This window comes from Trachemys scripta, chromosome 1 (genome assembly GCF_013100865.1).
Source record: "Trachemys scripta elegans isolate TJP31775 chromosome 1, CAS_Tse_1.0, whole genome shotgun sequence".
NCBI classification, from domain to species: domain Eukaryota; kingdom Metazoa; phylum Chordata; order Testudines; family Emydidae; genus Trachemys; species Trachemys scripta.
The window spans coordinates 85,217,559-85,234,189 of NC_048298.1; the positions used below are offsets into that span (position 1 = coordinate 85,217,559).

General features: G+C 49.1%; 1 protein-coding gene across 4 annotated transcripts; it reads right to left on the reverse strand.

Annotated features, from left to right (window-relative positions):
- Positions 1-256: 256 nt before the first annotated feature.
- Positions 257-10,353, reverse strand: TMEM140 (transmembrane protein 140). Of its 4 annotated transcripts, none has more exons than XM_034773968.1 (4): positions 10,113-10,353; positions 4,886-4,971; positions 3,531-3,724; positions 257-1,500 (listed from the first exon to the last, which is right to left on the reverse strand). In XM_034773968.1, exon 4 carries the CDS (start codon positions 1,444-1,446, stop codon positions 859-861), a length of 588 nt encoding a protein of 195 aa, XP_034629859.1. In that variant the 5' UTR covers positions 1,447-1,500; positions 3,531-3,724; positions 4,886-4,971; positions 10,113-10,353; the 3' UTR covers positions 257-858. The 4 variants fall into 4 exon arrangements, with proteins under 4 accessions (XP_034629859.1, XP_034629849.1, XP_034629839.1 ...); XM_034773958.1 differs by having other exon boundaries at positions 257-1,503; XM_034773948.1 differs by having other exon boundaries at positions 3,618-3,724; positions 10,113-10,351.
- Positions 10,354-16,631: the final 6,278 nt, after the last annotated feature.

The following is a 16,631-nucleotide window of genomic DNA, read 5'->3' on the forward strand; positions in this document are numbered from 1 at the left end:
ACTTGCCCTTACTACAAAGTGCTTGCAAATAAATCTGACAAACTTCAGGGTATATCAAAAAAACCTGTGACTGACATTTTTATTCCCAAGTTTAGTGCTTGTAATTAGGTACCTTCTGCATGTCCGTCTTCACCTTCTGGCATGCAGTGGAAAACATGCTCTATTAACTTTAGAAAGAAATTGCTTTTTTTCAAAGTGTTTTTTTCAATTGCCATTCGCTTCATTTGGGTTCAGGGATTCGGCTGGAAAGGGGTGACTGGGGAAGGGAAGAGAGGAGGGGGGGAGAGGGCAGGGTCTGGGCAGAGCGGGGGCAGGGCCCAGGGCAGAGCAGGGGTGGAGTATGGGCAGGGCCACAGGTGGGCTGCGGAGCTAGCCTCCCCAAACTGCAGCTCCACCCACCGTCCATGAGAGCAGGTAAGAGCTGGTCGGCTCCCGCACACCCAGTGCGCACTGCAGTCTCTTTAAGCAGTGGTCGTATTCACAGAGCTGAAGGCACCGGCGCGGCCCATTCTGTGTGAGGGAGAGGATACAGGGATCTCTGCAGGGAACTCTCCGCCGCTGTGAGGCAGGCTGAGTGGCTCAGTATTCTTTGCTGCCTCGTCTCTCCCCCCGCCGCCCCCGGAGCTGCAAGCCCAAGCTGCCGTCGAGCATAGGGGCACCAGTTTAATAATACTGCGTTGGACCCTATAAATCCTAAGGACGGCCCTGTGACCTGCCTGACAAATTTAGACATAGAATAGCGTTTTGGCCCAAGGCTGTATACAAGAGCTGGCTATATAGTCTGTCTAGCAGATGATTATAAAAACTTGATTGGTAAGTGCTCACAGGCTAGCACTGCAACTTCCTCCCTCTCTGCCTTCAGACCTGGAAGGCTAGGGGCTGCTCCTCAGGGGAAGGGTTGCCCTTTTCAAGAACCTCCTTGAAGCACGTGAGGTACATTGCAGCAGCAAAAAGCTGGAGCAGCAGCAGGGCCTGAGCCCCAGCTAGTGCCATGAAACCCCCACTGAGTTCAGAGAGTTGAATGCAAACCCAGGCCTGGAACAGAAACAAGCCCAGGCCACCAGCCAGAAGAGCAGCTGAGAGGCCCAGCACCACAAGTGTCACTTCCCAGGCCTCTCTGGTGTTCGCATATTGGGCCTGCATGATTAAAAAGGGGGAGAAGCTACAGAGGACCTGGACAGTATATACACAGACCCTTGCCAGCACTAGCTCAAATTGGTCAACCCCCATGTCCATCAGGTCCTTGAATTCTAGGCACTGCAGCTCTCCAGACGTCTGGTTCCACAGGCAGAAGTTGTAGAAGCCGATTCTTTTGTGGGGAAGGTTGATGATGTTCCCAGCTTCCCACATCAGGGCATAGAGCAACAAGAAAAAGGACCCTGCAGCCAGGAGGAGCATGCTCCAATACAGCTGGCACGCCCCAGTTCTCTGCTTCAACAGACCCATTCTAGTTTCCACACTAGCTCCTCAAGACCACGGTAGCGCCCTCCTCGAAGAGACCTGCTTTGAGACATGAATGGGGAGAGCCCTCAGTTTCAGTGTTCATGCCAGTAATCCCACTGCTACCTCAATGCCTAGGTAACACGCTGACAGAGGGAGTGGTGCAGCCCCTTCTCATGGCTGGTCTACTAGATAGCCTACTTACTAGTGCTCAGAGACTTTAAGGTCAGAAGGGATCAGCGTGATCATCAAGTCTGATCTCCTGCACACTGCAGGCCATAGAACTCACTCCTGTAATAGACCCTTAACCTCTAGCTGAGTTACTGAAATCCTCAAATTTTAATTTAAAGATTTCAAGTTACTGCGAATCCACCATTTACTCTAGTTTAAACCTGCAAGTGACTCCTGCCCCATGCTGCAGAGGAAGGTGAAAAAGCCCCAGGATTCTCTGCCAAGTTCAAAGGCTGCTGACTGCTTATATGAAGGGCAATTACACGCACTGTTAGTTTCCTGCATGTGGCAAATAGGGACTTTCCTTCCTCTGGTAACAAGCAAGGGAAGAAATGAGCAAATTCTGTGAATTAACCAGGGGAACATTTAAACATTAAACTAGAAGCAAACAAGATTTCCTGACCACAGCACTGGGCTGCAGGTACAAAGGTTAGAATTCCAGCTGCCTGTGCAGTGGGGCCCCAGTTTGAAATGTGACTAGAAATACCCTCGCGGGGTTTTGTTCTCTCACTAATCCCACAGCCAGTTTGCTCCGGTGACAAGCCAGGAGACGGTCATTCTACTGGCCAGGCCCGCACATGCCACCTGGGATCTGCAGCTCAGCTTGTGCTCTGCCTCCCTCATGTTAGTACCAGGAATGACGATTCTGCAGCGGGTGCTTGGCTGATTATGTATAAGACAGACCAGAGGCTTTGGCTCCCTCCCATAGCTCCGCTGCCTGGGCTGTGCTCACTGGAGGACAAACAGGGCTGTAGCAGGAGGGGCTGACACACAGCTCTGTGACATGAGGACCCAGTCACTTGTGTGACTAACCCTGCTGGACGGCTGGCAGCCTAGGGACGGAGGCTGAGAGAACTGAGGAGACAGCACAGTTAAGCTGCCGTAGGGCATTTGCAGTTTTTCCAGTGCCCACCCCTGCAGCGACGCTGCCAAGAACTGGACGGCGTCACATCCATTTTGCCTTATCTGAAGGCCCAGCGATATGGGACCTTATGGGGATGGGGGAGGGGACAAGGGATACCAGAGCACAACCTCACATTAGAAACTGACCCCCATTTCACTGTGCCACAATTCCTCCTTCTGCATTTGTGGGGGGAAGTGGGCACAACCGGAAACGAGCAGGGACACCCACCATCAGCTGGGGAACTGTAGAGATAATCAACACGCTTCCTCCAGCCACTTGTAAGAGAAGTAAAGGCAAATGGACCAGGTTCTGACTTTTATGCACGTGTACACGCCCCCGCCCCAAACTGACTTCCCCCAGGGACGGTCTTCCAAAGGAGGGAGGGAAATTTGGCTCCATGGAAGAAAAAGTATGGATTGTCTATACCTGTTCAACTCTTGCCTTCTTGGCTGGCTACCCAGCCACCAAGAGGGAAAGTGAAAGTGCCTCATTGGACAAACATGCCCGCATGATCCAGTTGATACAGTGCCAATAGTTATGACCATAACATATTATTATAGCCTTAATCTGAAAACAAACACTAAAAGAAGCAACTTTTAAGCAAAATGGTGACTGTGCGGAGGAGAGGCGTGAGCGTTGCCTGGTTGTTTACTGCCAGTTCTACCGTAAGTTACCCATCCGTGTGTTTAGCTTCAACCTAAAGATCTCTGTCAGGGTGGGACCTTCCAGATACAAACTTTTCTCTGCTGGACTGGGAGTCAGTTATTAGGCCAGTTAGTTGCCAAGCTTGATAGTGTGAAAGGCTTGGTATCATTTACTGTAAATGCCTAGATTAGCAGTACTGTCTCCTCCCAGGGAAAGCGCTTTTGCTTTCAGTTCTGGTGAAAAGAAGTCATGGGAAAACAAACACAAGGGGTGGGATTCCTATTGCCTGAAGTGGCAATTAGGTGCCTACCTTTCTCTCCTGAATCCCAACAGAGGGGACTAAACAATCTGACCATGGTCCCTAGACCCCAAGGAGACAGGTGCTGTGGGAACCAACCTGCAGGCTCTCTTGTTCGGCCTGACTTCTTAGCAGACGTCACTGACGACTTCTCTCTTAGCTCTTTGGCTTCCTTTCAGCTGTATTTTTGTGGCTTGTGGTTTAGGCTGAAAAACAAAATCAGACGGAAAAAGAGAGTCCCCAGCAGGCCTACGCAGGGAAAGGGATCAGCAAGAACTGCTGCCTCAGCCTCTCAAGGATGACTTGCTGGTTGCGTCTGCATGTAGGTATCAACAAGAGACTGGGAGTGAGTGGGGGCCAACCTACTCCGTGCTTGGCTTTGAACACTTCAGAGAGAGAGAATTTGCCTCTTCAAGCACAGTTGAGGGTAAGATTATGTTAGGAAAGTTACAGATTCTGTGACTTTCAGAGACCTCCATGACATTTTCCAGCCCTGGGGCGGCAGGCTGGATCTGTCAGCTGGCGGGGGCTTTGGAGCTCTGAGATGTCGTAGGCAGTGGGGGCCAGGTGTTGGATCCCCTCCTTCTGCAGTTGGGCTCGGGCTCTCATCCCCGCCTCCCCACTTGGGCTTTAGCCCTTCCCCCTTCAACCGCATTTTGTCACAGTTCTTTTTAGTAAAAGTCAGGGACAGGTCAGGGCTTCTGGGAATGTTTGTTTATTGCCCGTAACCTGTCCCTGACTTTTACTTAAAATAACCATGACAAAATCTTAACCTCAATCATAGTCCCTTGAGTGTATTCCCTTGGCAGGGCATCCTCCCCTATGTGTCCCCCACTCAGTTTAACAGATCCACCCTCAGATGTTTGGTTCTGGCAATGAGGACTTCATTGAACTCCCTTTGGATCCTGCCATCACCACTCCATTGGCTGTCACCACTGAGCCACCTGGGACAGGTGCTGTCTCGTGTCTCCCAGAGCCTGACGGTTATCGCCTGGGGAGGGGATACAGTTAAAGCCTCTAAGCCACAAGCTCAAACCGTGTTTTAAGTGTAGCGTGGTGGGACCGCTGTGCTGTGCTCAGGCTCTGGGCATGGCTGCTGCACAGATGGTTCCTGGGAATCCTCAGTGCTTCCAGCCTCTGTGCTGAGAGCCCAGGCCAGGGATCTGAACCCACGTCTCCCAGACAGTGCTCAGAGCCAGGAAGCAGGTCTCTACACTAACCAACAGGCCACAAGCCATCTTTCTGCTCCTTGACAAAGGCTTAGCACGACAGTGTAGATGCCCCCTTCCCTCCACCTGCCTGGCTCACCCACTCTTCAGAGGTGAGGGGGCCCAGTTCTCTCAGTATTACCCCTACACTGTCAATACCTCACTTCTGCTTCCGTGTGCTTCGCTTAGAGATCTTCTGGCGAAGCCTGAATGTGCTCCTGCGCTTGTTGGTGGCGTCCAGTGCACTGTAACAAACACAACCACACAAACAGCTCAGAAGTGGGTGAGAGCCAGACCTGGGGGGAGGAGGGGGGAGAAATACAGGGCAGATACGTAGTTGACTAGATTAATAGTTCCCCCTTGATTTCCACCTGGGGCGCCCTGCCACCCTCCCCAAAGACCCTGGTTTCTTGCTACAGCCTGCCCCATCCAAAGGGGGATGAGACTGGGCGGGTGGTCATAGCAACAAAAAAACTACTTGGCTGACTTGGGGTTCTGGGCCTGGTCATGGGGTGGGGCAGGAGCTGGGCCAGGGAGCTGGTGCCAGGCTGGCGGCCTGGACGGGGGGGGGGGGGGGGCTGGCATGGGGGCGGGCGCCGGGCTGGTGGCCTGCGGGGGGAGGGGAGGGAGGCTGACGTGGGAGCGGGTGCCGGGCTGACAGCCTGGGGGGAGGGGAACTGGCGTGGGAGCAGCCACAGAGGGAGCCCCCAGCAGCCCTGCTGTCAGTATTGCCCTAGCCCCAATCATGTCCCCGCCCAACTTCCAACAAGTGTAAAAATAAAAATCAATAAAAATAGAAACAAAAAATCTTAAAAATAAAAATCAATGTTAATTGTCAAAATTAGAACAAAATAAATCTGGAATTCTGCCAAACCCACCAATGACGTAATGGCCCAAAGTCTTGCCATGGCCCTGATTGGATACACATTAATACACTGGAGGCAGGTCTGGCGGCAGGAGGTGGCGAACTACAATGCCCCATCTGGAACCAGCCTGAAACCCAGGTGGCTATGGGAGCGTAACAATACCAGTAAACTCTATTTAAATACCTGTCATTCTAACATCATGAACTACACAACGTACCTACATCAGCACTGAAATGCAGCTGGTGGGGCGGGGCTGCAGCCAGCACTCTTCCGTACTGTATTGCGGGGAGAAGGCCAAGGCAGTGCTCTGCTAGGAAGAGCCCACAGGGTCTTTGATGTGCCCACAGTACAGAGAGGGTCGCGGTTTTTAAAGTCTCAGCTGAATGCCCAACCTCAGCCCCTAAATTCCAGGGCATTCAGTGACTGCGGTTCACCCCAACTGGTGCTGACGCAGGGCCCCGCTCAGGAGTCGAGGGGAGGCAGCTTGCACATTGTGTATTCTGAGGCTGTTGGAAGCCAGTTTGGCCCCTGGCACTGTTCAGGGAAGCCCTAAGGGCTGCTCTCTGTGTGCCCCAGTCACTGTGGCATAGCCAGGGTGAAGGCATGCCAGCCACCTCTCCTGCCTCCAGCTGCCCTGGATGGGTGTGTGCAGAGCCAGCTCAGTGCTTGGCAGAGGCCCCCTGAACTGGGGTGTTCTGGAGGGTGGGCCTTACAGCTGCTATGAAGTCCCTATGTGACAGCAAAGGTGAACCAAAGGGGGAGAGGGCAGTTCATAAATCTCCCCAAAGTACCTCTCCTGGGAAGATGGAAGGCTGAGCTGACCCAATGGGATTTAAACCTGCATGTGATTGGTGCGGTTCTTTCCCACATAAAGAGCACATGCGTTCTTCCAAGCCCAAGGAATGTCAGCTTGGATCCAGGGGAAAAGCAAAAACAGGAAAGAACTCTGTGTGCGCGCGAGTGCGTGCCCTGCCCACCCATCCGTCCATCTCCAGAGTCTGCAGTGACTCTGCCTCTCAAAATGGCTGCCTGTCCTGCAGGCAGGCAGTAGAGTTCTTAGATATTTAAAAAGTGCCCGAAACAGACACATCAATTACATTGTCAACACACGCCACCAGCAGCGGTTTTCAGGTGGGCACCATTGGGGCCTGTCATCAGGGATGAGCTCTTCCTCTGCCGCTCCGATGTGGTAATTAATCAGAAGGCTCCGTCCCTGGTAGTCTGTCATTCCTATATATCAGCAAGGCCATGGCCCAGCTCCCTGCCCCATTATGGGGAGGGCCTGGTGGTCTTATCATTTTCTACTGCACCTGCTTGTTCCATCACTCCCCTGGTTTGAATGGAGGGTGCCTCACTTCAGAGGGGAGATTCTGAGTAAATCAGGCAGCTCTCTAAAACAAGATCAGTTGCCCAGCCCTTTCTCGCCCTGACACTGTGCCCTGGTTCTGGCTTAGACAAGGACAGCCAGAGAGAGGGTGGGAAACAGAAGGAACAGGGGAAGGAGAGAAAACAGTCAGAGCAGAGGAGACATCAGAGAAGAGGAAAAAATAGAAGATGCCTGAAGAAGATCCATGCTACCAGAAACAGCAGCCCTGCCAGTCCCAGATGGGAGGGCCCGCTCTCGGCTTCAGGACTTGGCAGAAATAACAGAATGACTACGTCACCTGACCCAGTGTAAGCGCTCTGAAGAACTAAACCACAATGAAAACAAACAAGCAAAGAGGAGGAGGAAGGGGAAAGATATGCTGTTTCCTTTGGCATTCCAGATTAATCGCTAGTCACCTGAACATCTCTAGAGCACACCCTAAAATGCTTCCAGATTGCATCTGTCACTCTGGAAGATGGGAACTAGCGCAGCTGTCCCCCTCCCCCACCATTTGAAATTGAAAAACATTCAGCAGTTCAAACTTGATCCCTTCACATCTGTTTTCCTCTCTGGCCCCAGCCCTACTCCATTCTGACACAGCTGGAGTGTTCTTCCTCACCTACTGATCCCTGCTAGGTCTTTGCCAAACCATTTTGGGACCTAAGCAGAATCCTGGACTAAATGGTGATAACTTTTGTGACAGCCCCATCCCCAAATTACAGATCTGTAGACAACTAGAGCCGTGTCTCTCAACCTTTCCAGACTACTGTTCCCGTTTCAGGAGTCAGATTTGTCGTGTGTACCCCCAAGTTATACCTCACTTAAAAACGACTTGCTTACGAAATCAGACCAAAAAATTACAAAAGTGTCTCAGCCACACTATTACTGAACAATTGCTGACTTTCTCATTTTTACCATATAATTACAAAATAAAACAATTGGAATATAAACTACTTACATTTCAGTGTAGAGTGTATAGAGCAGTATAAACAAGTCATTGTCTGTATGAAATGTTAGTTGACAAAGCACTGACTACGCTAGTGCTTTTTATGTAGCCTGTTGTAAAACTAGGCGAATATCTAGATGAGTTGATGTACCCCATGGAAGACCACTGGTTGAGAACCACTGAACTAGAGTACAGCTGGTATGTTTACTGCGTGCATAGGGGTGTCTGTGGAGATAATCTGTAACAGTGGGTGTACTGGTCTGAATGAGTATGAGCAGGTGGGTTTAAGTAAATGGCATGTACTTGAGGGGGGTAGAGGTACCATGCGGGGGGTGGGGATGAGCTCTGCAAAGACACAGGCGAGGTCATCCCTTCCCCCTTTCTTCTCCTCCTCTTCCTCCCCCGTGCCTGGAAACAGCTCTCAACTCTTCCCTCCCGCACAGTGCCAAGGCTCCTGCTGCCATGTTCTGGTGTGAACCCTGGCAGAAATTGGCGGGCGGGGACTTTCACTCTGAAAATGTAGGTGTGAGTCAGATTAGGTGCCTAAAGGATTCAGTGGAGGAGGGGAGGGTGTTCTGGATCACAGTGGAGCCTACACTGGGACTTAGGTGTCTGAACCCCAGAATTAAATCCCTTTGTGGATCTGGGCCATAATTATCACATAAGAACATAAGAACGGCCGTACCGGGTCAGACCAAAGGTCCATCTAGCCCAGTATCCTGTCTACCGACAGCGGCCAATGCCAGGTGCCCCAGAGGGAGTGAACCTAACAGGCAATGATCAAGTGATCTCTCTCCTGCCATCCATCTCCATCCTCTGACAGACAGAGGCTAGGGACACCATTCCTTACCCATCCTGGCTAATAGCCATTAATGGATTTAACCACCATGAATTTATCCAGTTCTCTTTTAAACTCTGTTATAGTCCTAGCCTTCACAATCTCCTCAGGCAAGGAGTTCCACAAGTTGACTGTGCATTGCATGAAGAAGAACTTCCTTTTATTTGTTTTAAACCTGCTGCCTATTAATTTCATTTGATGACCCCTAGTTCTTGTATTATGTGAATAAGTAAATAACTTTTCCTTATCCACTTTCTCCACATCACTCATGATTTTATATACCTCTATCATGTCCCCCCTTAGTCTCCTCTTTTCCAAGCTGAAGAGTCTTAGCCTCTTTAATCTCTCCTCATATGGGACCCGTTCCAATCCCTTAATCATTTTAGTTGCCCTTTTCTGAACCTTTTCTAGTGCCAGTATATCTTTTTTGAGATGAGGAGATCACATCTGTATGCAGTATTCGAGATGAGGGCGTAACATCCATTTATATAAGGGCAATAATATATTCTCCGTCTAATTCTCTATCCCCTTTTTAATGATTCCTAACATCCTGTTTGCTTTTTTGACAGCCTCTGCACACTGCATGGACATTTTCAGAGAACACTTATAACATGAAAACTAAAAATAATGGGGGCTGATTCTGCTCTCAGTTACTCTGTTTTTTCATGGTTATAATACTCCACTGAAATCAATGGTGTTGCTCATGAGTTGCCCCAGTGCGAGAGAAAAATCAGGCCGAGGAGATGTAAACACTGATAGGGACATTTTGACTGTGTGCGAACCCGGAAGTTAGGTAGACAGAATACAAAAATGCTAATAACCAGATTTTTACTTTTTCAATCAATTCAACTGACATCCTCAAGTAGAAATCTAATCCACTGCGAAAAGAGAGAGTGGAAAGCAGTTTCAGGTGCTTCACCTACTCTCTTGAGCCCAATTGCCTATTTCTTTGATTCTTTTCAGTCACATTTTTTTCCCATTTAAAAATTTTGCTTTCTCTCCCCTCTTGTTGCGCAAAAATCCCATGCAAACAACAAAGGAAGCTGACTATACAGAGAGTACTGCCAAATTCACAGAGTAAACAACCGGGGAAACTGACTATGATGAAACGAACTATACCCATAACGCTCTCAAATACACAAAGGAATCAAACTGAAAAAATAAATATATTTCTCCCACATCTCTTTCCAATAGACTGATGTTAGGCATTCCATATATAACAGCAATAGGTGAACAATTCAGACAGAAGTAGGATTTTTAAGTTGATAGTGTCCCCTTTAAAGACTCAGGAGGGACTGGACTCCTGTGTTTTGCATGCACAGTATAATCTCAAAGAGATATTGCTCCTAGCCCACCAGCAGGGTACTTACATGAGGATCACCATTGTGCTGATTGCTGAACCCAAAAAGAAACACCAGCAAGAAGAAGCACTTGAAGTCCCGTTCAGTTGATCCTCTTTAGTACAGTTCAACAGCTCTGTCTCAGATCGAGTGTGAGAGCAAAACGCCAGCCTGTGCTCCTCTGCTCGTCTGAAGCTATTTACTTATGCTGATAATCTTTGCACTTGGTTATGTTTTGACACAACACTCAGCAGATTTCACTTTCATTTTCACTGTTTGGGACTTCCCACACAATACTGGTTCTAGCCTAGGTCACATGAATGTTCCCAATGCCGCGCCCTATTGTTAACCAATTTACAAAACAAATTTAGCAGGGAGCTGGAGTGCTCAGGCAGATTTGCATTTATTTCCTTGGTTGCTACTAAAAAGGGGGTTACGTACTAAGAGTAAAGCCAGGTTTCACTAGAAACTTTTGCCAGTATAGCAACGTCAGTTACGGTTGTGACACTTTTACAACTTTTCTCTACCTGAAAAACCCTAGTTTAGATAGTATCAGAGGGGTAGCCGTGTTAGTCTGAATCTGTAAAAAGCAACAGAGGGTCCTGTGGCACCTTTGAGACTAACAGAAGTACTGGGAGCATAAGCTTTCGTGGGTAAGAACCTCACTTCTTCAGATGCAAGTAATGGAAATCTCCAGAGGCAGGTATATATCAGTGTGGAGATAACGAGGTTAGTTCAATCAGGGAGGGTGAGGTGCTCTGCTAGCAGTTGAGGTGTGAACACCAAGGGAGGAGAAACTGGATAGCCATTCACAGTCTTTGTTTAATCCTGATCTGATTATGTTATGAGGATTAAAGGTACCTCGACAATACGAATTTGTAGCTAGAGCAGCAAAGCCCTCAGTTACGATTATCTTTTTTCGGGGAGTGGATGGCTGGTGCTGGGGTCAGGGAAACTGGCTAAAGAGACTGTGTCTGATGCTCCCAGTCTGCCTCCAACTAAATGCTTTCTTGCTCCAGAACTCACCTCAACTGCTAGCAGAGCACCTCACCCTCCCTGATTGAACTAACCTCGTTATCTCCACACTGATATATACCTGCCTCTGGAGATTTCCATTACTTGCATCTGAAGAAGTGAGGTTCTTACCCACGAAAGCTTATGCTCCCAATACTTCTGTTAGTCTCAAAGGTGCCACAGGACTCTCTGTTGCTAGTTTAGATAATTATACTGGCCTAAAAGTGCTTTTGCTGGGGTATCTTTATTTTGCTTGGGGAACAGATATAAGTTATACGGGCAAAAGCACTTTTGCTGGTATAAACTGTGTTCACAATAGGAGGGTTTGGACATATAGCTATACTATACTAGCTTTTCTAGTATAGGCACTGACCTAATTCTTCTTTTCTGACTCACATTGACCCTCTTTCCTTCAGATCCCAACTTTCAGTATAGCTTATGGTGGTTCTGAGTGTCCACTGCCGTTTACACGCAAACACACCCATTGTCTATGAAATTCTAGGTCTCTTGGGAACTGTGCACACTGCACAGTGGTTATCTGTCAACTACTTCTCAGAAAAGCTCCATGTGGCTAGGCAGATAAGTACTGCGGTCTGGCGGCAATGACATGAAGAAGAACAGTACCGACCCCAAAGAACTGTGCAGAGGATTAGTTATAGAATCTCTTTAAAGTGCTCTGAATGTGTAAATAAGTGTATAGATTATTTTTACCTTCAACAGAATTAGTCAGGAGACGAGATCAGAGCCCCAGAAGAAAGCAGCAATTACACCAGCTTTTTGAACTCTGACATTTTCAGTCTTCAGTAAGTCACCCCAAATTTTGCAAAATCAGAGAGTGGTAAAAAGAGGGGTTTTTAGCTTTAGGTACCTTGGGATCATTAGTCACAGAAAAGAATATACACAGAATTGATTTGCTTCTACTGCTACAGTGTAGAATGAGCACGGACTATGAAATGGAATTCTAACCTGTTCCCCATTCACACTAACAGATCATTTACACAAACAAATGGAAGAATTAAGTGCCTTGAAGCAAAAATATTAATTCACCTTTTTGACTCAAATGTGTACACAAATTTGTTGAAGAAAGTACTCTGAGCTCACCATGGCCAGAATTCACACAGCCTAGACTGGGAGCTATGTAACAGTGACCTAAAGAATATGTCTACACTGGCAGAGTTACAGCGCCGGCTGTTACAGCACTGCTCAGAAAGCACTGAAGGGAAAACCACTATTGTGTGTTCACACTGTCAGCTGCTGATGCAATAGTGTGTTCACACTTGCAGCACTTGCAGCGGTATTCGGAGCAGTGCAATCTGGGCAGCTATCCCATAGAGCACCTCTTTCTCTTCTGCCACTAAGAGTTGTGGGAAGGAGGAGGGGGTTGCGGGGCATCCTGGGTCCTGTCCCGATGCCCCGTGATGCATTGCTTCACATCCCAGCAATCCCTGTACTTCCGTCCACATTTGGCGCCATCTTTCAACCCTTTTTGTACTGCGTGCTCTGCCTCTTCAGTCTGCAGGAATGGATCCTGCACTGTTGACCAGTATGCTGCTTGCTCTGGCTAACACGTCATGAGTGGCAGTGGAGTTATTCCTTAAAATACAAAGGCAAAAGGAGTTCGATATTGATTTCACCACACGTAGTAGCTCTGACACAAGATTGCTTGTGGCATTCACGGAGGTGCTGACCACAGTGGAATGCCGCTTTTGGACTCGGGAAACAGGCACTGAGTGGTGGGATCACATCATCATGCACATCTGGGATGATGAGCAGTGGCTGCAGAACTTTTGGAGGAAGAAAGCCATATTCATGGGACTGTGTGATGAGCTCGCCTCAGCCCTGCGGCGCAAGGATACACGAATGAGAGCTGCCCTGCCGCTGGAGAAGTGTGTGGCGATTGCACTGTGGAAGCTGACTACTCCAGACTGCTCCTGATCGGTCACTAACCAGTGCGGAGTGGGAAAGTCGACCGTTGGACTCATGTTGATGGAAGTGTGCAGGGCCATTAATCGCATCCTGCTCCAAAAGACCGTGACTTTGGGCAACGTGCATAATGTTGTGGGTGGCTTTGCAGAAATGGGCTTCCCTGACTGCGGTGGGGTGATAGATGGCACGCACATTCCGATTCTGGCATCAGACCACCTAGCCACCAAGTACATTAATCTCAAGGGGTATTTCTCAATGGTTCTCCAGGCGCTTGTGAATCACCATGGGCGTTTCACAGACATTAACGCAGGCTGGTCCGGAAAGGTGCATGACAGATGCATCTTTCGGAACACTGGCCTGTTCAGGAAGCTGCAAGCAGGGACTTTCTTTCCGGACCAGAAGATCACCATAGGGGAAGTCAAAATGCCCATTGTGATCCTGGGAGACCCCACTTACCCCCTAATGCCGTGGTTTATGAAGCCATACATGGGGCACCTTGACAGCAGCAAGGAGCGGTTCAACAACAGGCTGAGCAAGTGCAGAATGACTGTTGAGTGTGCTTTTGGCCGTTTAAATGCCCGCTGGCACTGCCTATATGGGAGGCTGGACCTGGCCGATGACAATATCCTATGCTTATAGCTGCGTGCTGTACGCTCCATAATATTTGTGATGGGAAGAGTGAAAGCTTCACTCAGGGCTGGACTACTGAGGCTCAGTGCCTGGAGGCTGAATTGGAACAGCCAGAGACCAGGGCTATTAGAGGGGCTCAGCATGGGGCCATAAGGATCAGAGATGCCTTGAGGCAGCAATTTGAAGCTGAAAATCACTAATATGTGTTGCTATGCTTGGGAGTGCAGTGCTTGTAACACTAGGAGGTGATTGTGATTGGTGCAGAAGATGCACTATGAAGGTGTAAGAAAATTGTCTCTTGCTTTGCAGGGCTCTGTTTGCTTTCAATTAATGGAATAACGATCGCTTTCAAACCAAAACAATTCCTTTATTAAAAAACAACAACCAGAGGGGAGAGAAACAAAAACACACATCAGCACTGTTGGAGATGGGGAAAGGGAGGGTCCCAGGAGGAGATGGGGTCCCGGAACGGTTAAAGATTTGTGTATGTCCAGGTATCATATGCAGCCTTGTCCTTCGGAGTACAGTACAGCGGGTACTGTACTTCAGCAGGGCTAAACTGCAGAGGGACAGGTGTTGAGTGCAATGGGTACTGGGAATCCGCAGGGCTGGACTGTGACGGGGCAGGAGTGGACTGCAGCGGGTACAGACTGGAGCCAGGAGGTTGATAAGAGTGTTTTGGTGGTGTCTGTGGGGCACATGGGAAAGAGTTTTGCAACAGCAGCTGCAGGGGAGGACAGGCACAGAGCTGCTCGGTTTGCAGTGCTAGTAGCGCCTGAGGTGTGTCCACTTGGCGCTCCATAACATTTAAGAGCCGCTCTGTGGCTTTGTTCTGGCGCCCCACCTTCTCCTTTCGGTCCCCCTTCTCGCTGTCCCACCACTCCTTCAATTCTTGTTTTTTGGCCGCGGAGTGCATCAGAAAGTCCTCTTTAGTTTATCATGGCCTCTGTCTAATTCTGTGCAGCCGTTCAGCCGGTGATAACAAAGAGGGAGGCTGGGCTTCCAAGGTCATATCTGTGAAGCCAAAATGTAACATTTTACAGAAGCAGTATTGTTTATAGTACACAGACCACTGATTTAAAACACAGCCACTATTCACATACCAGTCACTAACTGGCTGACCCCAAGTAAGCAGACATGAACCACAAGACCCCCAAAATGGTGAGTAACCACGGGGGCAGGGGAAATCAGTGTTCCAGGACCGTACTGTACACTGGGCACGTGGCTCTTGGGGAGAGCCAACACTGTAGGGGGGGCCTTATAATCATTCCTGTCCCCACATTTTCCACAGGCTGTGTTCATTATGGAAGATATCTCGCTGCTGAGGGTGAGCAGGGAATCAAGGAAGGGTCTTCTCCAAGACTGCGGCTTCCGCCCTGGCCCTTATGTGGCTCGCCTGTGTGCAGCAATGGTCTCCCCCCCAGTGATGGCAGAGTGGCGCGGGAAAGTTACCCTTAATGGGGCAAGAAACAGAGCAGCTCTGCCAAAGAACCTGCGGCAGCAGATTGCCCAGTATCTCCATGAGAGTTTTGTGGAGATCTCTGAGGGAGATTCCCATGAAGTGAGGGAGTCAAACAACACCTTGTTCCGCCGCTCAGACTAGACACATGGTGGTATGCCCATCATACAGACACAAGCCTGCTTTCTGCTGCCCTCTTGCCCCCAACAACTTGTTTCAGCGATTCCCAAAATCAAAGCCACTTACCAGGGGCCTTCTCTCCTGTTTGTGATTCTCCAAGATCCGACAGCTGTGACTGGCTAGGTTCCTCTGGGGTAGAGAAGAGTTCCTGACTGCATGCAGCTCTGACCTCCGAGTCATCCTCTGCCTCTGGGTCCCCCTATGCGCCCCCCTCCACCTCCTCGTCCAAGATTTCCTCCTCCTGGCTCGGTCCACTCTTGACTGGCACGCGAGCCACCGAAGTATCCACAGTGGCCTTCGCAGTGGAGGAGGGGTCACCATCGAGTATCGTGTCCAGCTCTTTGAATAACCAGCAGCTCGTGGGCGCAGCACCAGAGTGGCAGTTTGCTTCCTGTGCCTTGTTGTAGGCGTTCTGCAGCTCCTTCACTTTGACCCTGCACTGCAGTGTGTCCTGGTCATGGCCACTTTCTGTCATGCATCATGAAATCTGTTCATAGGTATCATAATTCCTACGGCTGGAGCACAGCCTCCTCTCCCCAAATGCTGATGAGGTCCAGCAGCTCGGCATTGCTCTAAGCAGGGGATGCCTAGTGCGTGGAGCAGGCAAGGTCACCTGGAAAGATGTGCTGAGACCACTGCATGCATCACCGAGCAAACAAGAAGGGAACTTTCAAAATTCCCAAAGAAGGAGTGGGGATGATGGTTGGGCACCTGAGGGCAGGGCAGCAGAGTTCAAACTGATGACCAGAGAGGTCAGAACAGGCATTGTGGGACACCTCCCGGAAGCCAATTGCAGCGCTGTAATCAACCAGGGTGTCTACACTAGCACCATGGTGCTGTACCGCCGGCGCAGAAAGCTGTACACCTCTCGTCGGGGTGGTTTTTTTACAGCGCTGCTGTGACATTGCACTCCATAATGTTTTATCTCTGAGGGTGAGACTTTATCTGTAATCAGTTTCTTAATGTATTAGGCTTAGACTTGCGTGTTTTTGCTTTATTTTGCTTGGTGACTTACTTTGTTCTGTCTGTTATTACTTGAAACCACTTAAATCCTACTTTTTATACTTAATAAAATAACTTTTGTTTATTATAGAACCCAGAGTAAGTGTTTGATATCTGGGGGAGCAAACAGCTGTGCATATCTCTCTATCAGTGATATAGAGGGTGGACAATTTATGAATTTATCCTTTATAAGCTTTATACAGGGTAAAACAGATTTATTTGGGGTTTGGATCCCATTGGGAGCTGGGTATCTGGGTGCTGGAGATAAACTAAAAACTGCTCAGCAGGTTTCCTAAGTCTGCAGGATCTGTGCTGCAGCAGGCTAGTGTGTCTGGCTC

Bases quoted from the DNA above. Each gene is read 5' to 3' on its own strand.
- TMEM140 (XM_034773968.1), bottom strand. From the start codon at position 1,446: ATGGGTCTGTTGAAGCAGAGAACTGGGGCGTGCCAGCTGTATTGGAGC.